This window comes from Fusarium keratoplasticum, chromosome 14 (genome assembly GCF_025433545.1).
Source record: "Fusarium keratoplasticum isolate Fu6.1 chromosome 14, whole genome shotgun sequence".
Taxonomy (NCBI): Eukaryota; Fungi; Ascomycota; class Sordariomycetes; order Hypocreales; family Nectriaceae; genus Fusarium; species Fusarium keratoplasticum.
Window position 1 is genome coordinate 164,617 of NC_070542.1, and position 22,901 is coordinate 187,517.

The 22,901-nt window shown below is 49.5% G+C and overlaps 5 protein-coding genes and 1 pseudogene across 6 annotated transcripts, besides 1 other annotated feature; 2 read left to right on the forward strand and 4 right to left on the reverse strand.

The window, feature by feature from the left end:
- Positions 1 to 687: 687 nt before the first annotated feature.
- Positions 688 to 2,637, reverse strand: NCS57_01469500 (HET domain-containing protein; the record flags this gene model as incomplete). The annotated part of the gene is made up of 1 exon (XM_053064289.1): positions 688 to 2,637. The coding sequence occupies one exon, from the start codon at positions 2,635 to 2,637 to the stop codon at positions 688 to 690; it is 1,950 nt and encodes a 649-aa protein (XP_052906173.1).
- Positions 2,638 to 9,032: 6,395 nt separating this feature from the next.
- Positions 9,033 to 10,631, reverse strand: NCS57_01469600 (FAD-binding-3 domain-containing protein; the record flags this gene model as incomplete). The annotated part of the gene is made up of 6 exons (XM_053064290.1): positions 9,033 to 9,485; positions 9,542 to 9,623; positions 9,669 to 9,984; positions 10,041 to 10,207; positions 10,278 to 10,401; positions 10,517 to 10,631. 6 exons carry the CDS (start codon positions 10,629 to 10,631, stop codon positions 9,033 to 9,035), a joined length of 1,257 nt encoding a protein of 418 aa, XP_052906174.1.
- An 819-nt stretch (positions 10,632 to 11,450) lies between these two features.
- Positions 11,451 to 12,670, reverse strand: NCS57_01469700 (annotated as a pseudogene). The gene is made up of 3 exons: positions 11,948 to 12,670; positions 11,719 to 11,894; positions 11,451 to 11,652 (listed from the first exon to the last, which is right to left on the reverse strand).
- Positions 11,451 to 12,670: a sequence feature.
- Positions 12,671 to 12,961: 291 nt separating this feature from the next.
- On the forward strand, positions 12,962 to 13,909 carry NCS57_01469800 (uncharacterized protein; the record flags this gene model as incomplete). Its single annotated transcript, XM_053064291.1, has 3 exons — positions 12,962 to 13,120; positions 13,183 to 13,260; positions 13,325 to 13,909. The coding sequence occupies 3 exons, from the start codon at positions 12,962 to 12,964 to the stop codon at positions 13,907 to 13,909; spliced, it is 822 nt and encodes a 273-aa protein (XP_052906175.1).
- A 409-nt stretch (positions 13,910 to 14,318) lies between these two features.
- Positions 14,319 to 17,221, forward strand: NCS57_01469900 (uncharacterized protein; the record flags this gene model as incomplete). The annotated part of the gene is made up of 10 exons (XM_053064292.1): positions 14,319 to 14,480; positions 14,705 to 14,808; positions 14,907 to 15,166; positions 15,245 to 15,530; positions 15,593 to 15,682; positions 15,760 to 15,785; positions 15,851 to 15,951; positions 16,011 to 16,135; positions 16,192 to 16,403; positions 16,449 to 17,221. 10 exons carry the CDS (start codon positions 14,319 to 14,321, stop codon positions 17,219 to 17,221), a joined length of 2,139 nt encoding a protein of 712 aa, XP_052906176.1.
- A 497-nt stretch (positions 17,222 to 17,718) lies between these two features.
- Positions 17,719 to 18,873, reverse strand: NCS57_01470000 (Fungal-trans domain-containing protein; the record flags this gene model as incomplete). The annotated part of the gene is made up of 1 exon (XM_053064293.1): positions 17,719 to 18,873. One exon carries the CDS (start codon positions 18,871 to 18,873, stop codon positions 17,719 to 17,721), a length of 1,155 nt encoding a protein of 384 aa, XP_052906177.1.
- Between the last annotated feature and the right edge of the window lie 4,028 nt (positions 18,874 to 22,901).

A 22,901-nucleotide genomic window follows, 5' to 3' on the forward strand; every position in this document is an offset into this window, starting at 1 on the left:
TTACCAGTGGCTACCTTAGACTTGCACGCAAAGGCCTTAGCTATTGTTTTAGCGATCTTGCCATTATATAGATGGGGAATATGGTTAATATAAATAATACGAGCGAGATTATCTCTGAGGCTGAGTTGCTCTCTTATTTCCTTTTGCTTCTGGTGACGAATCTGGTTGAAAATTGAAGTGCTAGTCTTGAACAATAGTAAGGCTTGCTTGTCCCTTTTACCTGGGCGCTGATACTTAACACTACCTACACCATAACTTGAATTTACGAGTTTGCATTGGAGGCGAGACCGCGTCGAGGTCGTTGACGGCTTCATAGTGCGCCATAGAAAATCATGACAATACTGTAACTTGAGTCAGAACGACGGGAGAGTTGGAAGGCTGAAAAAGCGAGGGGATCGCCTCCGTTCCGTTGCCATTATGCTCGAGCGATGGGCGGTCATCTTGGCATGGAACCAAGCTCTGCTCGAATTCACTGCATCTCCTGCCCAGCTCGAAGACTTAAGTAGGGAGTCCACCCTGCTATTAGATGACTAACTGCAGATTTCGTGTCTATTTCCCAATGCAAAGCAGCTTAGAAATCCTTCAAGATTTCTAGGCTGTCCTGTCTCCCGGAACCCCGCGGGTTCTTGAAGTACGGCGTTATCTCCTGAATTCACTGTTGTTGTACCCCCTTCACCTTGGGGGCAATTAAGCCAATGTCACCTTGATCCACTCAGGTTTAGCTCTTACCCAAGCAGCTTCATCTACAGACCCTGCTCCAACACGGTGCGCAACCCGCTGTTCCACATCATCCCACTCGATGACGAGGACATGTAATTCCGGTAGCACCTTTTCTACTCGAATTTCATCATGAACGCGAGAGACAACAATCATGCAATGGTCCCCTTCGTTGGTGCTGCTCGGGAGTGCATACTCCGACATGCCTCCTACTTTTCTTCCCTGTTGATCAGTCATCTCCCACTCATAACCTAGATCGCGTCCTTGTAACACTTTGTTCAGTCGAAGGGTCGTTGCGCTCGTCCAGAAGAGCAAACGTCCAGAATCATGAAAGTCCATGCCGTTGAAATCGTCCTCGTCAATTGATGTGGATTGTTTCCAGTCTCCGGCCAACTCCTCATTGAGAGCACTCAGATCGAGTGGCTTGACGTGCGGAGCGAATAAATTTCGAGGCATTTGAGCACGAACTCTGCCATAGATGTCGAGTCTGTAAAAATCCAGCTCAGGCATGACCATATCCGTGGCAATTGGAAGTTTGAAAAGCCTCCCCAAACCGGCATGCTCAAAGTCCCAGCCCAGCCAGGACCAGCTTGGAAACCTCACATGATGAGATGATCCGTCACGGTTATAGACACATTCTTCTGCCACGCGACGAGCGCAGTCGCCGCCCACCCAAGCCAGTGACTCCTCAAAACGAAGGAAAAGAAGATGACCCCAGTCGCTTTGAGCGAGTGTGTGCTTCATATAAAGCCGCCGGAGATAGCCCTGGATGGCTTTTAGGGAGTCGGATTGATTCGTTATGCTGCGCTTTGCGTAATGTGAGATTACCCTGTAAGCGTACTCAGGTCTGAAGGCTCGGCTTGGCCCTATCTCCATCAAGTCATAGCATCCGAACGACTGGTAAGAGGTGATTCTAGGCTCCCTTCGCTGCGTCGAACAAAGCTCGAGCGCGAGGCTCTCACACCAGGTCGCCTTTTGGCATCGCCAAAAAACCTCGTCATCGGTGAACATTATCAGGCGGCGGGAAAGGAGTGATTCTTGCATTGTCCAGGCACGGCGTTTCCAAGGCGACTTTTCGTATGCTGTGCCAGTATAAAGATGTGTACTGCGAATCAGACGTAGGGAGGACGAAACCGAGACCATCGCTTGTTGAGGATGCCGCATCAGAGATTCTCGCACGCCAGCGATGCCCATGTCCGCATGCAAAGCGCTGGCAGCAGCAATTGTGCAATACGCGTTGGCATACACACAATCCATGAAAGAAAGCTGCTGCCGCTTGTCATCGTCGTCGTCCTGGATGATGCATAGAGAGTCGACCCAGAGATACTTGAATCCAATAGATTGAGCCACTTTGATGGCATCGAAGATGGTCTTGGGGACAACATCGTGTAGCAGGCAGCCAGGGCTGCGTAGCCATTGAGCTGTCCTCCGTGTGTTCGTCAAGCAGTTGTGGGCTGCTGATCCCCACACGTAGCTCAGTGCAGCATACTGACAATCTTCTGGACCATCGACGATACAAAATTGTTCGGTATCGACGAACCTGAGCTGTGGTGACTTATCGTCCTCATTCGCTCGCCATGCCGGCATGTGGCACGCATTACCATGGCGCTCATGGCAGCAGGACATCCATTGACGGAGCAGATGTGGTTGATAGTACGGAGCCATTAATCGACCAGAAGGCTGCTTAGGATACGTAGGCTCCGGGGTGAAGCCGCGAGTGTTGGATACATGAGGGACCGGGTCGCTGCATGGCTGGAGTACCAACACAGTCCTAGGGAAATAGGTGCTCTGATTGACCACACGCACACTGAGCTTGTTGAAGTTGATAACATCCTCTAGGCGGCCGGGAAGTTTCGCGTAGCAATCCGCATCAATGTAGCATTGTAGTCCTTGTACGTCGCGCCCTCTACAACGTCGCATGATGGCTCTGGCGATGAGCGTACAAAGGAAGCACTGGCGAGATTCGAATCTTGCTAGTACATCTTGAACCGTGCCCAAGGAAGGGCGATACTGGTCCGACCTGGCTTGCCTACAAAGCCGTGGAAAGTCGATCCTTTCGCACGTGATGCAAAGCGGCTTAAAGAGGAAATAGTCGATAGTTCTCTGGGTCATGGTTGGTAAATGGCGCGTACAGGTGGAGGTAATATGATGGTGATGTTAGGCTGGAGGTTGGGTTGAAAAATGAGGGGTAGGGTGACCAGATAAGAATCGTCAGGCCAGCAGACGCCACAATTTCAGCCTGATCACCTGCCATAAGATTATGAAGAATTTCAGGGCTGATGCCCTCCCAAGGTCCTCGTGGGCAAGGCAAGATCAGAGGTTGGGGAAAAGTCATAGGTTATAATGTGACCCCAACAAACTCGATATAGTCGGTTGCCGAGGTTGGCGCACTCTGAAGGAATAGAACTTATCAGCCGTCATATCTTGCGGTAATCCGGTTAACTAAGAGGTTTATAGTAGTGAGAGCTATATCTTTAGCTATTTCTAAATAAGTAACCTAGGCATAACTTACCTTACCTAGAATAATTGCGCTGGCTTATCGACAAGTTAATACAAGTAGGATAATACTTAAGTACATCTCTCATAGAGTCCCATTTTCTATAACTTGGCACAGTTTGGGAGGTAGTTTTGCCTACAGACAGCAAGGCTGTGGGGCCCACTACCTACTGTAGTTGAGGAATCCGGGAATGGCAGCCGGAAAAAAGGTCAGGCTTTGCGAACTGGTGGTATCCTTGCACTGCTGTTGCGAGCGGACTCACGTCAGTTGCCGTCCCGGGGATCTTCACTTCGAGAAATACCAAAGTAGAATGACACGTACGAGGTGTCATTTTCTTTGACCTCGGCAAGGTCAGATAGGGCGGGGAGGTCTCGAGTTTCTCGGGGCCGGCGTTGCACGGAATTACCGGGCATAGGGCCAATTTCCTTTTAAAAGACTTCGTCACTATGTAGCATCATCCCGACTAGCAACTCTCGTTCAAATCTTACGCCCTGAAAATAATTTAAATATTGTTCCATTTTCTTGTAGTGTGGCTGCCCCCCTCTTCATCCACGCCAATATGTCACTCGGTGCGATATAGACCTTCCCTAGCCATAACCTTTACAACATTAACTAATTCCCGGTCCTAGAAGCGGCGGGCTTGACCGCTGCCATCTACGCTGGGGGAATGTACTTGAATGCCAAGTTCAACATACGTGATGACTTGAGCGCCCTTTATAGCATGCGGAAGGCCAGCCGTTACTTTGCGCGAGCAGGTAAGGTATCCTTCCCTGTAATGTGAATCTAGCTCACTCCGATGTAGAGAAGGAAAATCGCCTCTCGATGTGGTATATTGTCGATGCCACTTTCAAGAGATACGCCCAGCAAAGAGCCATCTGGACCCGCCAGGAATCCCTCTCCTTTCAAGAATGCCACTTGCGAATCGTTCAGTTCGCAAATTGGCTTTTGATCAAGGGCATCGGCCCAGACGATTGTTTCGCAATGTACATGAACAACTGTGTCGACTTCATTCTCTTGTGGTTTGCTGCAGTCTGTATAGGAGCCTACCCGGCGTTTCTCAACTACAATCTTGAGGGCGCCTCACTGCTGCGTTGTTTAAAGATTTGTGAGCCTAAGCTCCTCCTTGTGAGTCCCCATGAGGACTGTTTAGAACGAACACAACGGGATCGGGGCGTAATCGGAGATATGGGAATTGAAACCATCGTGATGGATGCGGTAACCAAGAATCAAGTCTCTTCCATGCCCTCCGCCGTGCCTGATGACTCTTATCGGGATGGTGTAACTGGAGAAACACCCGTCGTCTTGATGTACACCAGGTAAGACTTTTTTGCCTCGCACTGACTCGCCGGAGCTAATAGACGCATAGTGGAACCACAGGAATGCCAAAAGCATGCCCTCTTACGCATCGTCAGATTCTGATGTCAGGACCTCACCTTGAACCACCGCACGGAAGCATTCCCGGGCAACATTACTGGTACAACCCCATGCCAATGTACCACGGCACTGGTGGTATAACTTCTTTTGGAGTTCTTCTTTCCGGTGTTGGCATTGCTCTGGCTCCCAAGTTCTCCGTCTCACAATTCTGGACAGACATCCATGAATCCGGAGCCACTCACTTCATTTACGTGGGCGAGACTGCACGGTATCTCGTCAACTCTCCACCTCATCCCCTGGAGAGAGAGCATAAGCTAATGTGCGCCTACGGGAACGGTTTGAGGCCAGACGTCTGGACACGATTCCAGGAGAGGTTCAATATACCAGAAGTTGTCGAGTTCTTCAGTTCCACTGAGGGTATGTTTAGACTCATCAACTCGTCCCGGGGGCCTTTTAACATCGGTTCTGTGGGACGACATGGCTTGTTAAGAAGAATACTCCTTCACAACACCTTCGTCTTGGTCAAGGTGGACTACGAAACGGGAGACATCTGGAGGGACACAGCCACCGGATTTGCCCGAAGAATGCCGTATGAGGAGGGCGGAGAGTTGCTGATGGCTCTCCCGAGTAAGGAGGCATTCCAGGGATACTGGAAATCACCAGAAGCAACTGAGAAGAAGCTTTGCCTTGACGTCTTTAGGAAAGGAGACGTGTATTACCGAACTGGGGACGCCTTGAAGAGGAGTCCGGAAGGCCTTTGGTATTTTCTCGACCGACTTGGAGACACGTATCGCTGGAAATCCGAAAATGTGTCTACTGCAGAGGTTGCAGAAGTCCTGGGCCGTTTCCCAGGAGTCCTGGAGGCCACCGTGTACGGCGTTGAGTTACCCAACCACGATGGCCGCGCCGGATGCGCTGCGGTGCGGTTCAGCCCCGAATTTTCAGCCAACCCAGACTACGGAGCACTGGCAAAGTATTTGTCCAAAAGCCTCCCGAGCTACGCGGTGCCCGTCTTCTTGCGTGTGACGCGGACGGGCTCTTATACGGACAATCACAAGCAGAACAAAGTTCCTCTTCAGAAGGAAGGGGTTAACCCGAAGTTGGCTGGGACTGTTGTTCCAGGAGGTGATCAAGATGGCTTTCTGTGGCTTTTGACTAAGAGTAGGACATATGTTTCGTTTACCCAGGCGGACTGGGATAAGTTGGAAACATGTAGAGCACGACTGTAGTTTAAGATTGTACCTAGATCATTCACTTTTCACACTCGGGTCTGCATTTTCAGAGCACCGCATTGGAGGCGACCCAGTAAGATGTGGGCGTGTTATGTCTAATCCATGGCATCATTGTCACTGTTAATCTCCGGTTGCGTTTATAGCCAAGATCGACTGGATTCTCAGGGGCAGAATTTGCTGCAGGATTACTTCAACATGCTGTCCGACTGATCTCTGTCAACTTTTGGGAGTCAATAGCCCAACCAGGGACAATCTTCGCACAGGTTCTAACGGTAGGAATGTTGGGCGGTTCTAGGGGTTAGCTGCCCACTGTAATCAGGTCGATCATCCATGCCCGGTTTTGCCGCGAATGCCGTCCCCACTCATCCGCCTCCCACGTAACTGGGGCTGCAAAGGCGGCACTTCCGTGGGCGGGAAATTTGTCAGAAACTCTGATTTCAACCAAGCCTGTGACCATTGTACAAGCTCCTCAGATGAGAATAGCGCACGGTAATGACGGTTGGTTTGTTGTTTCCCAAAATCGGTAGTACAATGTCTGAGGCGTTCTCTTCTGGTAGTGTCGATCCCGGGGCAATCTTGATTCATCCGGTGGCATCTCGTCCAGGGCTCCAATATGAATAAGCCCATCTCGTACGCTATGAAAATCAGTAGTAGCTTTCCACAATCACCCAGCCAACTATGATGGACGGCTTCATAGACAAAGATTGCGAGCGCTCCGACCACATCAAGCACACTAGGAGCAGAAGAAGGGCAGCTCGGGCATGCATGACATGTAGAGCCCGCAAGGTCAGGTGCGACGTCAGCGAGAAGTGGCCATGCGGAAATTGTACATGGGACCACAGGGATTGTGTTGTCCTCGGCCGCCGTACCCGAAGGTTTGCGCTTCAGTCCTTCGCTGCTCGGTACGGGTCATGACTACTAACCATCTCCTTTGCCGGCACGCAGGCGGTGAAACGATCGCAGCTAACGACAAGTAGGACGGCTGAATCTGAGCCCAAAACCGTAAGCGAAGCCTGCGAACCTCTCGAGTCGCCGGCGAGAACGTCGGTATCCACCGCTCACTCCTCACCGCAGCGGGAACTCTTCGATATTGAGCCCAGAATACAGCTCCAAGCATTTATCAAGCCTCTCCCGGCAAGGATAGAACCAAGAGACGTCGCCTATCTTATCAGTATGGGTGCCTTGTCTTTGCCAGGGGTAGAGTCCCAAAATGCCCTCCTTCGAGCCTACTTCGAGTTCACCTACCCTTACATGCCAATCCTGGACATCAGCGATTTCCTCGGCGCATTGACTGGTCAGAATGGAAGCTTAGGGCAAGTTAGCTTGTTTCTTTTTCAGGCCATCTTATTCTCTGGGGCTGCCCATGTACAATTGGACTGCTTGAAAGCGGCTGGGTTTGCCACGCGTAAACAAGCGCGAGAGGAGCTCTTTCGGCGAGTTCGTGTAAGTTTTCTCTCGCCTGCGACGATTGGTCGACTAACTCTGATAAATTAGTTACTTTACGACTTCAATTACGAGTCGGACCCCTTTGTACTAGTCCAAGGACTCCTGCTAATGTCGCTCCGGTACGACAACCAAGACGATCATCGGAACACTTGGCATTGGATCGACGTGGCTTTCTCCCAGGCCTTCATGTGCCAACTTCATCAAGACTCAGACCACAGCCTATTGAGCGCTAGGGTCAGGAAGTTGCGGCGACGAGTTTGGTGGTCTTGCTTCATTCGTGACCAACTCACGTCCGTCGAGATGAAACGTCTCCCTCGGATTAGAGACGGTGAGTACGACGTCCCGACACTAGACGACGACGATTTCGAGTTTGAAGACGTACATCCTGAGTTTACCACCTTATGGAGAGCAATGTGTCCTTATATTGGCGACGAGCCAAGACAAAAAGACATGGCGACGCTCTTCATCGTAAAAGCCAGCCTCTGCCATATCCTAGCTGAATATTCATTCATCTGTCACTCCATGAACTCATACACTACCACCGGAGCACTCTCAGATCAGCTGATAGAGTCTCACTTGAGCAGGAAGATCTCTGGCAACGAGCGGCTCCCATCACTGAAGCGGAAACTTGAGGGATGGAACGAGGCCCTTCCAGACTGCTGCCGATATCGAATCCACAAGATGAATGTCTCCAAAAATATTGGCCATGAATGGAACGTAATGGTCCTGCAGGTCATGTACCGCTCACTCGTTCTGGCCATCGAGCACACCTCAATATCTTCCTCCTTGTCACAGGAACAGCTCGACCAAGAGACAGCTGGGATCTACGTGCCAGAAGAGAACCACATGGTGTTTGAGGGTTTCTGCCAGGGTACACAGTTCATGAAAACACTTGAGAATACCAACGAACCTACCGACCTTGCGTGGGTGTCCCCCGAGTTGGTTATATCATCGTCCGCAGATTGCGATGCGCCCCAGTTCCCCCCGAGTGCGAGCGGCTGGGAGGAACGACTTCAAAGGAAAGAGCATGTTCCAGGTCAAGAACCTTTTTCCTGTTTCACCGAGAAATATTACGAAATCGAGGCAGCGGAAAATGAAGACACACAGGACTCGTCGCTGACAAGTGAGTCCCTCAACGGTACAACACTTTCGGAAGTGTCGACGGTAGCCGACTGTGGGTTTGAGGCGTTGGGTTACGGTGACATTGCAGAAGCCATGTTTTTCGATAGGAACTTTCGATTCTGCCCTGATGAGCTTGATGGGCTTTTTTCATCTGACGGGGAAGTTTTGGTGGCTAGGTAGTGAGAGAACATGGCACCAACAGTGTCACCGACTTTTCACCACGAAACATATCGAAAGAAACTCTTGTAACTGCGTGACTTGGCGTGAAGTAAAACCACGAACGTTTCGAAGCGGTTGAAACAGGGTACTCCCAGTTAGGAGACGTCAAGTGACACAAACCAGTAAACAGTAGAAATAGAACGCCAATACGTATAGGGGCCTGAAAGAAATCGATGGGTGCAAAGCACTGGCAAGCTGGAATCGTATCAAAGTACTAACGGTTGGATGGAATCAGGATTAATGAGGCGCTGGAAGGAGAAGAGGTGGCTTTTTTAGATATTTTGCATGTTGAATAATGTTCTCAATGTGTTCTTTGTTATAGTTGAAGCCTGGCCCTCGATGGAATAACTGAGTTAGAAGACCGACTATTTGTTTTATAACAAATCCAGCTTCGGTGAGGGGCCTCGTGTTTCGTGGCCACCCCTTTACAACTTGGCCAAGACTACCTTTTCAGCCGAGCTGCCTGTCTGAGACGCCTGCCACTTCTCAAATGCCTGGATGGCCTCTCCAACAGCATCGAAAGCTAGCAAAGAACGCAGATATTCTAAATCAGCAAAATGATTCCTCACGCCGGTAAGGCTTCTAACCCCTCTGGAAAGGCAAGCATCTCTTTCTTGTTGGAGTGGCCCGTCTGGGAGATGATATGAGACACGGTTTGAGTTTGCTCCCTGAACGTTGGTGGTGGTCCTCGTCTTACGGAGAGACTCGTAAAGTTTCAGGATTTCCGGGATATGGTTCTTCTCGTCATGGATCTGTGACTTGTCCAAGAGACCGAGAAGCTTGCCCAAGACAGCTCCATCTTCCACAGCCATCGCTGCACCCTGGGCTTGATAAGGCAAGGTTGGGTGGCACGCATCTCCGAGTAGCGCAACGGAACCCTATTAGCAGAGTAAGTACGGGTCCTGTCAGCCATTCACTGGCGCAAAGATCTCACCTTGGTCCAGGTCACAAGCTCTTCATGGTGGCAAAGTTTCCATTTCAGCACGGTCGAGATGCAAGATATCATCCTCGTCAGTCTGTCAAGTGTTAAACAAGTCTCGGCTTTGAAAGGCACTTCTCACCTCTGATCCCAGCCCTCGAAACAGGCCCTCATCTCATCGATATCGCCGGGGGCTTGTCGAACATCCTTGTCTAGATTGTCAGGTCGTAGGAGCACCAGATTGAACACCTCACCCCCTGCCAGTGGGTAGAAGACGCAGTGTCTGCCAGGACCCATCCAACACTTGGCAGACTTCTCTTGTATGAGTTTATTGATGGAAGGATCGTCAAGTGCTAGCAGCTGCTCGCGGCTGATGGTAGCCCGATAGGCAAGATCGCCTGATTCGGCCGGCGGAGATGCTCGACCTAGTAATTGGTTTCGAGAATTAGACCAGAGACCTTGGAGAAAGTTAGCAGGTCTTTATAGACGGTCATCGCGTGACTTCTGAGCCCACCGTCAGCGCCGACAATCACGTCCGCCTCGAACGTTTCCCCTCGCTTGGTTCGAATTTTCGTGTTGTTGAAATCAATGGTGTCAACCTCGGAATCGAGGTTGATCTCCACACCAGCCTCTCTTGCTGTGTTGACCAAGACATCGTGATAGTCAGGGCGACCGATGACCCTTGTGCGGAATACCTGGTCAGCCAACACCGTCCACCTTCGCTATGTAGGCGTTGTGGGCAGTGACTCACATCCAGATATCCCCAAATTTGTCCAAGATGGTGTTTGCTCCATCAATTTTGAAGATTACCTCGCCGTTTTCGTATCGCAGGTAATCGATGGAATCGAGAAGCACGCTCTTTGCCCCGAGCTTTTCTAGAATCCCGAGATGTCTGGCAACCCTTGCGGCGTTGGGTGGAATCTGGATGCCAGCTCCAACCTTTCATTTCGTGCCAAGTCAACGGCTGTCAATCTGACGGATTCAACGGACTCACAGGAGCTAAAACAGGAGTGCGCTCAAGAACAGTGACAGAAAGGCCCTCCCGCCGACAGGCAATGGCACAAACCAGTCCTCCAATACCGGCCCCAATAATGATGACCTTCATGGTTGCCTTTTGCGCTGGATGATCCGTCGGTCGATGATTTTGCCGCAGGGGGGTCAGAGTTGCGACAGTGTGAATATCAAAGCTCGTGGTGTTGTCTTACTGGCTTGGCCGATCTCACTGATGCCATGATGGCTCTCTAATATGCAGGTACTCTTTTCGAGGTTTCTTGAGCGTCACAATATTTGTTAGTGACCGGCAAACGCCGGCGATGAGCGGAAATGCCGTCGCGTCTTCACACCAAACCAGCGGCAAAACCGGCTCCCAAGTGAGACGTAAAATGGGGTTACTGGGAAATTTCTACGGTTCTGAATTCCAGAGAACACATGCACGCGGATAAGCTGAAACTAAAACGCCATGAAAATCATGACAGAGTTGAGTTCGTTGCTTTTCCCTCAAGTTGATTTCTTGTCCTTTTACCCAAACTACCTCTTCTTGAACGATGAATAACAATGGTGCTCTGTGGCATATAGTTAAAGGTTTTTACTACGTATTTGTGTGAAAATATGTTGGCATATAACAAAGTGATGGTAATGTTTTAATCTTGATGTTACTGTTTGAGAACTTCCTGATCACCCTGGGCCTCCACAGAAGAGTTTTTCACTTGCAGCTTTTAGTCAAGCTCTTCTAATTCGAGGATGTCCCGGGCGGTCTAACCAACAACTATTATCATATCTCCTAGAGCGTCTCAAGATATCGGTCTTAAACCCCGCCCTATGTTCAATTGCACCAAAGAAATCATGTCAACATTCCCTCGCCGAGACCATACAGGAGCGAGAAAGCCATGCCTTTAACTCTTTCAACGTGCAACTCCTACTCCGTTCATGCGGCCACTGGCGCTGGCGGAGGAGGCCCAGCTTCCTTATTCGCATCGTCAGGATTTCCGGTCACGAAGCCAAGCGGAAGATTTGGACCCCAAATATACAGCGAGTCGGGGGCCTCGGGAGACCGTGTGTAGGGCGTGTCTTTGTTAACTATGTCACCATCTGAATAGTGTTCGAGGATGTTGCCAGAGGTGTCGAACCTTTTCAAAGACGAGTTGTCAGCGCAGGGTCCAGCCAAGGTATAGGGAAAAGGTTATAGCACTCACCAGTAGTCAAAGATTTGGCTTCCCAGAACATGCCTGCCAATGCCCCAGCAGTTGGTGTAGCCTTTCTCGGACAGCCATTTGTGACCAAGGGCTTGAGTGTCCATGTCATTGATCTCAAAACTTGAGTGATGGACAAACGCCGGCTTTGCTGTAGGATTGGAACCCAGAAAGAAGCTCTGGGCCGCGGTGAGCAAAAGGTTCTTGATCAGCAGCGGGAGAAGACACTTACATGATGATCGGTGTAGGTTGCGCCTAGGTCGATATGCATGAAGCAGGTTGCATCCTCACCCGTCTTTGGATCAAACACGGCGTCTGTGGGCACAACATTGATCAAGCTCGTGTACCAGTCAAACGTCTTCTGGAAGACAGTCTGGGGAACAATGTAGCCGTAGTGCCCAAGCTTGTGGACAGGGCTCGGGCCGACATTGAACCTGCGAAAGGCCCCCTGCCTGGGCTTCTCGAGTGCCAGGTTGAGAACCGGGGGCTCACTTCCAACAATCAGATCCGTCTCTTCAACGGCAGGATCGCTTCTGAGCTTCTGGCCGTAGACAAAGCTGATGCGGTAACCGTTCGGATCAGTGATACTCACAATCTTGCCGCCTCCGGGGCCTTCGTCATCCGTGATCCCGGACGCGTCAGGGTGGGCCGCCGCAGCTTGGAGGTCCTTCTCTGCGTGAACGACCCACGCGCCTCCAATAAAGGCGCGGCGAGAGCCAGGAGCTTGCTCAGCGATGTAGATGTACGGGTCGACCCCGAATCCAGCAAAATAGACGCGTGAACCCACTCTTTTGACCTCGAAGAGGCCAAAGTCCTTTAGGAACTGAACGGCTTTGTCCAACTGCGGGTGCTGGTAGTGCACATGGGCAAGGCGAACGACCTTGATCTTTGGTGAAGAGGACATGTTGAGCAGAGACGTTGAGTTGCCAGAAGAAATGACAATCAACTCAAGTACCTAGGCAATTGATGATGCTGAGAGTGACATTCGTTATCTCGCATCAAACATCCCTTTTCTCATCGACTGTTCAACAAATTTATCTCGGAGACTCCGGCCATCTCTGCAGCATCCGGCCGTCCCCCGGCATTGCCGCTTGCACCGACTTTCAAACGCCGAAGTGTGGGGCGCGGCCGGCAGTTGGCATCTGTAGACTACTAGGGACGCCCTTGTCCCTGCTCGGTCACGGCTTGTCTTTGACCTTGAGGCTAATCCAACGCAGTCCTTTCTACACTTATTTCCATCATCATCATGAGCTTCAATCACCTTGTTCGCTTCGAGGAGAACGGTCAGCTCCAATACGGTGACCTCGTCAAGTCCGATGACAGCCAAGGTCACACAGTGTCGCTGTTGGCGGGCAATCCTTGGAGCGGCTTCACTCAGACCGGACAGACAAAGATCATTTCCCAGGTCCGAACCCGGGGTGATTGATGGTCGAGATCGAGAGCACATTGCTAACCGCTTCATGATAGCTACTTTGTCCGCTCGAGAGCACACCACAAATCATCTGCGTTGGGTTGAATTACCAGCAGCACGCAGCCGAGGCAAACGTGAGTAATAGAAATGGGCAAAACACGCATCAAGATTTCTGATCAGCGAATCACAACGCAATAGTTGACAGTTCCAACCTACCCCGTCATCTTCACCAAGCCGAGCGACGCTCTGGCCGGACCCTATGACCCTGTTCATGTGCACCCCGACGCCCAAGCTCAGCTGGACTATGAGGGGGAGCTCTGTGTCATAATCGGCCGCGACGTGAAGAATATCTCGGAGAAGGACGCGCTCGACTGTGTCTTGGGCTACGCCGCTGGGAATGATGTCTCGGCGAGGAACTTCCAGCTTCCGGCTGCCTCTGGAGGACAATACTGCTATGCCAAGTCTTTTGACGGGTTTGCGCCCATCGGCCCTGCCATCTGGTCTCCAAGCGTGGTGCCTGACCCGCAGAGCCTACATTACAAGACCAGGGTCAATGGGGAGGTTGTCCAGGAGACGTCGACGGGCGACATGATCTGGTCGGTGCGCCAGCTCATCGCGCACCTTGCTAGGGGAACGACCCTTCGCCGGGGAACCGTCATCATGACTGGCACGCCTTCTGGCGTTGGATTTTTCCGAAACTCGTTTCTCAAGGATGGAGACATTGTCGAAGTCGAGGTGGACGGGTTGGGTAAAATATCCAACCGCATGCGCTTTGATTCTTGAGCAGGCAACCCAAAGACAGCTTTACTTGCAAGAGTGAGATGGGTCAGGATGAGAGCGTATAGAGAGTACATCACTTGAGCGCTTTGCAATAAGAAGAGTAGTTTTAAAATGTCTTGAATTGTTGCCGTACATTGAAACCACGCCCGGGGGCACAAACTCGTGCCTTTGCGTACCTACATCACATAAACACATCAGAGAATTCTGGGCCGCTGGCGCCGTCTTCTAGCTCAATTATCCCATCAAGGGTCGGGCTTCAACTATAACAAAGAACACATCAGGCCGCTGACACACGCAAGATCAGTTGGTATTGACCCGGCCTTCTACTACACAGTCAGGGTTGCCAGAGCAACATTGAAATCGATTGACTGACCTTTACGGATACCTCGACTGTGTATCTTTCCGGCTCCCAATGCCGTCCTTTGAACAGCCACACAATGCTCTGCTTGACTTGACTTGGCAGTCGCTGGTCCTCATTGGTCGCAAAGCTGGCCTAGCGGGGACGGTCAACCGCGGCGCTGTCGCCATCACCGTGCCTGGAAAACTTCAGGCTAACCATTGCGACGATGGCTCGGTAAGCCATCTCCCGCTCAGAGACATGTCCGTTGATGGACGGCTCGGTGGGATCCTTGATAATTATTGACGCTCGATATATTTTCCGCCGTCTTTGCATTGAAGGCTCTTATCCGGAGTACTCATCACCACGTAATCTCGTCGGCACTGCCAGACAGCAAGCAAAGATCCAACAACAATCGATTTGTTAACATTCCTTCGAGATGACAATAACGCCCGAAACAGGCTCCCCCCGAGCGCAAGACGAATCTGCTGGCGCGTGGAGGCACCCGTTCCCTGGCGTCACGAGGCTTGACGCTTTTCGGCGATACGTCAACAGAGCTTATAGGGTCAGCCTGCAGTCCTACCAAGACGTTCACAAATGGTCTGTGAAGAATCTGGAGGATTTTGCAAAAGTAGTGTGGGTTTTCTGTGGTGTTGTTTACAGCCACCCCCCGGACAAGGTGGCCAACGGCATAAACAATGTGTGGCCTCGACCCGAGTGGTTCCCCGGGGCACGAATCAACTTCACAGAGAACATTTTGGCTGTGGGGTTGAAGACTCATCCCGACAGCGTCGCTGTGTCTGCTTGCCGTGAGGCTGGGACGCACTGGCGGCACCTGACCTGGCGACAGCTGCATAGCCAGGTGGCTCTATACACGGCCGCCTTGAGGGCAGCCGGCATAGGAAGAGGCGACCGCGTTGCTGGTGAGTGACTCCCAGGCGTGCGATGAGACTGCGTCCAGCAAGGCCCACCCACTGACCAGAGACTGGAGCGTTATGCAGGCGTCCTGTCCAACTCTATCGAGGCCGTGGTCATCCTTCTCGCCACGGGCGCGGTTGGGGCCATTTTCTCCTCCATGGCGCCCGACATGGGGGCTGCAGGCATTGTCAGCAGATACGCCCAGATTCAACCAAAGATGATTTTCGTAGATACAGAGGTCCTTTACGCCGGGAAGCGGCGTATTTTGCATGAGAAGCTTACCATGGCCCTCACGCACTTGCGAAAGCGTGTTCCTGGGCTGGGAAAGGTTGTCGTCATTACAGGCTCGCTTCTTTCAGACCCTGGCTGGTGAGCCTTTCTCTAACCGTTGAAGACCCCGTGTTGAGCGAGACTGACAGCATGGTCGACAGCATCACATTGAACCAGTTTCTTGACGTGCAGCCGTCTCCGCTGCGGTACGAGCAGGTGCCATTTGATCACCCCATTTACATCTTGTATTCGTGAGTTCTCTCGACAAGAAAGGGGGGAAGGATAATGAGACTACGCCAGGTGTCCGTTCTTTCTGACCATTTTGTAGGTCTGGTACCACGGGAGCCCCGAAATGTTCGTGGGATGAGACGCCTTTCCCTCAAGCCATCTGCATTATCAGCTGACCCAGAGAATTCTAGGCATCTGTCACTCGGGCGGCGGTGCTCTCCTTCAACAAAAGAAAGAGCTCATTCTCACCAATGACATGAACAGCGAGTCGACATACTACCAATACACGACGGTGAGGACTCTCTTCGAGTCCAAAGTGACCGACACCAAGGAAGCTAACTCCCTTTCCAGACAGGCTGGATGATGTGGAACTACTTAATAGGTTCTCTAAGCGTTGGCTCCCACATCGTTCTTTACGATGGAAGCCCTCTGTATCCAAACGCGGCGTTTCAGATTCATCTCTTGGAGGAGCAAGGGTGAGTTTGCACCTTGCTGCCAACTCTGCCTCGCTGTGCTGACGGATGGACAACAGGGTGACTCACTGGGGAACCAGTCCCAAGCTTCTGAACGCCCTGAAACAGTCCGGCTTCAAGAGGACCGAGGCCCTCCAGAACCTCCGCCTGGTCGTTTCCTCCGGGTCTCCTTTATCGGCAGAAACGTCCCGTTGGTTCAGAGACACGATGCCCAGTTACGTGGGGCTATTCAGCGGCTCCGGTGGAACAGACCTCGTCGGCGGAAGCAGGTGTGCCCCTAGTCCAATACGGTGGAGAAACTAACACCCTCCCATAGTTCTCAGTGGCAACTTCTTATCGACCATCCACGACGGAGAGCTCGCTTCGCCTCAGCTAGGCATGGACGTCCAAGTGTGGGACTATCAAGGCCGAAATGTTGACGATGCTGGAGACAAGGGCGACTTGGTCATCACAACTCCTTTCTTCAGCATGCCCGTCTGCTTCTGGGGAGACAAAGACGGCAAAAAGTACCGCAAGGCCTATTTTGACAGGTTCCCGGGCGTGTGGTGTCATGGTGACTTTGTGCAGAGAAACCCTGCCACTGGCGGCTACGCCATTCTTGGCCGCAGCGACGGCGTTCTCAACCCTGGAGGTATGGGCTCCCCTTCCACCATTCCCCCCAGAAATCCGCCATCGGGTACTGATGTCTGTGATAAAGGTATACGCTTCGGTACGGCCGAGATCTACGCCGTGGTAGATCATTTCCCCCAGGTCCAAGACTGCATCGCAGTTGGACAGCGACGCCCTGGCGAAAGCGACGAGCAGGTCTTGCTGTTCCTCAAGACCGGCACCTCTGATTTCAACCAGGTCCGTGGCCGGATTCAAGAGGCAATCAGAGAGCAACTCTCCCCTAGGCACGTCCCCGCACATATTCTTCACGTCAATGATATTCCCTGCACGTCCAATGGCAAGGTCATCGAGATGGTGGTCAAGGCCATTGTGTGCAAGTCCAGGGTGGCCAATATTGACTCGGTAGCGAACCCTGAATGTCTCGCAGAGTACAGGAAGTTTGCAGATCTCCCGTCGTCTTCTGGAGAGGCCAAGCTGTAAGTATTTAGGCACAGGGTTAGTGGCTGTGAAGCAAGCGAGTGGCACTCCAGAGCGTCTGTTTTAGATCAAGATATCAATTAACAGCCTTGTGCTGTCATTTGCCTCACGGCCTCAGAGTTGCAGATAATTAAAGTGCTGGTCGTCATCGCGAATGTACTCAAGTTCCAGACGTGAACTCCAATCGTCCATCATGTCCAAGGTTATCTCCCCCAAATCATCACCAATTCCGTTCACATTCACGGGCCCAGACAAGGCATTCTCTGCCCTGCAGAAATCTGCGGATAAGTCGCTCAGCCCCATATCTCGGTCTGTGAACTCTCCAGGCTCGAAGCAGTTGCCTCCATCAACGATCTCATCCGAAGCCGTGCGTTGTGCTTTGTTTATGCTTCCTGGGCTCTTTGACGTGAGCGGGTGCGGGAAGTAAATAGCAAAGTATTTTACCAAAGAAAGCTCCTGATCTGACAATTCGGTTGGTCGATCGAACATGGCAGCAACGTCTAGGCCTGTTTCAGCTGATGATACTTGCTGGGAATGCTGGGGAGTAGGGGAGGGGGGCTCTCACCTATTAATATCGACCCCAGCTTCCAAACAGAAGCAAACCGTGTCAATATCAGTTGAATCAGATCTCGATGAGCGTCCCAGTTCTCACTAGGCAGCTGATTTGATTCTTGAGCAGGTTGTTGCGTCGAGGCTGGAAGCAAGGCACATGCAAGAAAAGGATGGCTCAGGGAAACATACTCAGGATGCCAGTGCAGTACGACACGGGAAAGCTCACGTATATTGACCACGGCGCTGGATTCCTGCATCATAGAAACGAAGTTGCGGCAAGTGATGAGCATTAAATGCATGCCGATGATCCAGTTAGATTTGGCGAATTTCTCAGAGTTGAATAGAATGGGGTGGATTTCCAGACCGAAGCGTTGCGTTATGGCGAGATTCAGGCACGTAACCGAGTCGGCGAGTTCCTTTTGCTCCTGCGGATAGGCATGCCGGCTAGAATAGGTGTCGTAGCATATGGCCATGAGGAAGTTTGCCAAAAGGAACCATGCGCGCTCGTCTTGGTTGGGCGAGTCGAAGAGGATCTTCCAAGCCTCCCCTGGCCTCGAGTCGAGTATCGGGGAGTCAACAGGCTGCTCAGCAAACCAGGCCTCGTCGTTGACAGGGAGGCGCACTGCCATTCTGTTTCGATTTATGGCACTTGGCCGCCTCGCCATGGTTGATCCAAATGTGTCCAGCTCCCAGACAATCCAGAATGCTCGTCGTCGTTCCTCAAGGTCGGCCCACTCTGCCGACGCAGTCTGGGAGGCATCATGGCACTCATCCATGTTGCAGAGGTCAAGATCGTACGCGAGCCGAACGCAGACGCCATTGAGAATCCACGCTGTGTGACTGGGACCAGAAGTGTATTGGTAGTAAGCGAGTAGGATACAGCCTTGGAGATACAGCAAGCTCGGATCGGCCTCTTCAGCTCGTAGGCGTTTGTAACATTGAACAGCACTGGCTGCAAACTGTGCACCGCATTCCCACGTTGAGAGGTTGCAAAGATAAGGATGGTTAGAGTAGCGCGCAGCCAGGGCAAATACGCCGTGCAACAAGAGCGCCTCCTCGGTGGAATAACTCGCAGCCCTGGTCACGCCTGACTCGTCAGGCATGAACCGCGCCAGAAACCTTGGTTTGTGAAGTAATGGTAGCCAGGGTTGAATTTTGTCGAAGAAAATACGGACGAGTTCTATTGATAACTCTGCCGGGATGTCAAGGCCGTGATTGGCTTGATCGAAGGTTTCTGGTGTTTTCGGGCGATGAGAAGACCCCGAGAGCGGGCTTCTCCCGGACGATCTGCTGCAGGTTTGATTGTCTGCCGAATACCGGTCGGTGGTGTCGGCGACAGAGCCAGGCGTAGCTGAAGCATTCTGGTCGGCGTCGCCTGGGGAAGAGGCGGAGGGCCTCAGGCCGTCAGAATGCTGGGATGACGGCTTATCCAAGGCTGTCCCGTCGGCTACTCTAGATTCGAGCAGGTCAAAAAGACGCTCTGGTGCAAGTTGTCAGCAGTTAGAGGATGACTTCTACAATTGTGAGCGGCGATCATGGTACCGAGTCTGTCGGAATCAATCTTCTGCTTCTTGTTGTTCTTAGAGGGCGGACGACGGAACTCTGGTGTTTTCCTCTTGGTGGGAAACGTACAGGAACCGCCGGTTCTTTGGCAGAGCCCGCAGATGGGCTGTCGCATATCACCTAAGCCCAAGGTCAATGATACTTGGCAAGCCTAGGACGACACGATGTTGGCGTACATTTTGTCTTTTTCCTGTGATGAGGAACCCGGAGACGCGTTAGCAGGATGCAGCCAAAATGCCGACGCACGGGGGAACAAAGAATATTACCTCCTGCACTCAAGGCAAGCTCGGTGGCCCTTGAGCATTATCCATGGCCAATCCTGGCTGCCTTTGGGCGTCTGTTGCACCGCTTCGATTGTCGCGGCGGATTCATTCGGATCCATCGGCGCGAGCGGGAGAGGCGAGGCAGCAACAGGGACAAGAAGAATAGATGGCAAAGAGCAGGCTGGGACAGGCAGAGTCTAATTCTCGGCTCAGATGATGCCAGGCAATTGAGCCTCAAGACGCAGAGGATGTTGATTGATGATGGGGAAGGGGGGAAAGTTGGCGCGCTCTGGCTTGGACGCCAACAGCCCAGTCCAACCAAGGTGCGTTCCCCTTTCCCCAGACGTCGTATGGGTCCTGAATGCGGGGTTAGATGTCGCTAAAACGAAGCTGGTTTAGTCTAGTCGCAGAAGAACCAGAGACGTGATCGATACTCCTCTCCTACCCTTACCCAGGGGGCTGACTAATGATAGGCCGCCCCTCTGTTCATCACAGAGGGGGCATCACAACCTATAACTGCGTCACTGCTGTAACCGCCTTGCGCACCGTAATTGCCTCATTTCTCCACGAATTAAAGTCTAATCTTAATAAAAATACTATTAATAAATAGCGCTTAATCTGATTAATTGATTCTATCAATTTAAGTCTTCTTAAGGCTATTTCTATATTATTATGTATAAGTAAATATAATGCCTAGTCTTAGGCCCGCGACGGCGGCACGGGAATTATTATCCCGGCCACTATAATATACGCCTCGACCCTCTCGTCATCTAAGTAGTTATTAGGCACGCGATCATAGCCGAATCCGCCCTAATCTTCTCGGCGTAATAGATCCTTTTCTTAATCGCTATTTTTAGGCGAATAATCCCCTCTTCTGGCCGCTAAAGCGGCTTATATAAATCCTTCGATCTATATATTTATAATAACCTTAATATCATTATAATCCTCCTCCTCGTTGCCGAGTAATAATAGTATTAAGTCTCTTAATAATACTAAGAGTATATCTTTAGGTATATTATCTAGCTAACCTCGCAAGGCTACCGCCTCTCGTAAGGCTATAGCCTTATTAAGGTTAGCTAAATAGTCGGCGGCCTCGGGAATAGCTTTAAGAATATACTAACCCTAAATTTAATACTAGAAGTCTTATTTTTCCTCGTTAGCTTTAATCTAAAGGCGCCTATGGTTCTATAAGGTCTCCTTTTCCGTCTTAGATATTATTCTCTAGCGATTAGCCTCTTATAAAGCTATCGCGGCTATTTTTATAGCCGCCTTTTCCCTCTTTACTTTTATAGCCGCGCTATTATAGAGGCGTAGCCGGCTATTATCACGAAGTCTCTAGAGGATATTATTTTATTACTAGGTTAGCCTTTTTAACTCTAGTCTCTAGTCTTCTTCCTCTCGTGCTTTAATTATATGCTTTAACTCTCCTATAGTAAAAGTATTATTTTTAATGCCCTTAATTTAGTATTAACTTTATATATAGTATCCCTTAAGTTATATATAGTTCTTCTATAATATAATAATATTCTCTTATAACTTTTACGTTATAATAGCGAGATTAATATATACTTTAGCGCTCTAGATAACCTTTTATATTAATATATTAAGGAGGGATATAAACCTTTAAATAGAATAATTAGAGAGTTACTTTTTAATTCTCCTCGGGGTTACCTTATCCTTATTTAATATTACTAGGAATAGAGGCTTTTATTATTCTTTAGCGTGCTAGCGGAGTAGACCTAAGATAACTTCTAGGTTAATAAGAAAGATACCTAACCTTTTAAAGCTAATATATATATAATAGGCCTTAAATATAGCTATATATATATAATTCTATTAGTTTAGAAAGTTAAATTAAGAGATCTATATACCGCTAGTTATTATAAAGTCCCTAAGAGTATATTTTTATTTATTTTTAAGGTATTAATAGATATTAATATTAAGAAGTTATATATAATAATTTATATAACTTAAGAGGCGATATAGGATAATATTAAATATTTTATAATATTAGATAAATTTAGGATCCTTATAAGTAGAAAAAAAGTCTATTAGTAAGAGCTAATATAAGGTTAATACCTTCTTAATTTAGTAATAAGGTTTAAATATATATTCCTTATTAAATTAGGACTTAGTAATAGTTATTAAGTAGCTAAACTACTCCTTAATAAAAGATCTAGCAAAGGTCTTACTAATAATAAAGAAATAGCGGTTAAAGTATTATAGCTATTAGATAGCTTAATAAGAGTTATTATAACTTATATCTATAAATATAAGGATAACCCGCTTATTAATATCGGCATATATATATTCCTCTAATAATATCTTTGCTATAAGTATTAAAAATAAAGGAATTAACCTCTTAGCTATACTAATAGTATTAATAGATATTAAAGACTTTTTATTCCCGGGCTAAAAGATAATTATCTATGAGTTTTATTTTATTTAGGTAAAAAAGAGCTTTAGGCTATTATTTACTTACCTAATTTATAAGGGGGTCTTATTAAAGTTCTAAAGATTATATTTTTAGATACTAAGGGTACTTATTAAGATATTAAATTCCTTAAATTAATTATTAATATATTATATATCTATTTTAGCGGCGGCATAGGTAACTTCTTAAACCTTTAGGGACTTATATTAAAGCTTTAAATAATACTTTTTAAACCTCTATACCTATAATATTAATATAAGAGGCTATAGGTTATTAAATTAATATCCCTAAAGGAAATTAGCATAGTTATAAATAGAGGCTTTTAATATAATAAAAGCGCTACTCTTAACTAAGCGGATAAAGGTTACTAAAGCCTATTCTTTTGGCTTAGTTAGCGCTAATAGAGTCTCTCCTTTAGAGTTAGAAGGTAGCGGTTTCTTAGCTTTTAATAGATATATATATTTCTTAGTCAGGGAGGTATTTATATAGTAAAGCGCGGCGGTATTACTAATGCTATATTTAGCTAGGGAGGGGTTCGCCTAAGTTATCGGTGGCGTGGATAGCCCGGATAGATATACATACGCCGCACACGCCGCAGCGGCGCTTTCTTTAGCTAAAAATCGAGGCATAGTTAATTTCAATTAAAAATAAGATCTAACTTTAATTTGAAGCTATTCAGACCTCAATTCGTGGAGAAATAAGGCAATTACGGTGCGCAAGGCGGTTACAGCAGTGACGCAGTTACAGGTTATAATGCCCCCTCTGTGATAAACAGAGGGGTTGCGTGGGGCCCCATAGGGACACGCCTAGGCGCGCCTCCACTCGCGAACGCGTAGGCGTGCAGATTATGTCAGCCCTCAATTTGGCTTAA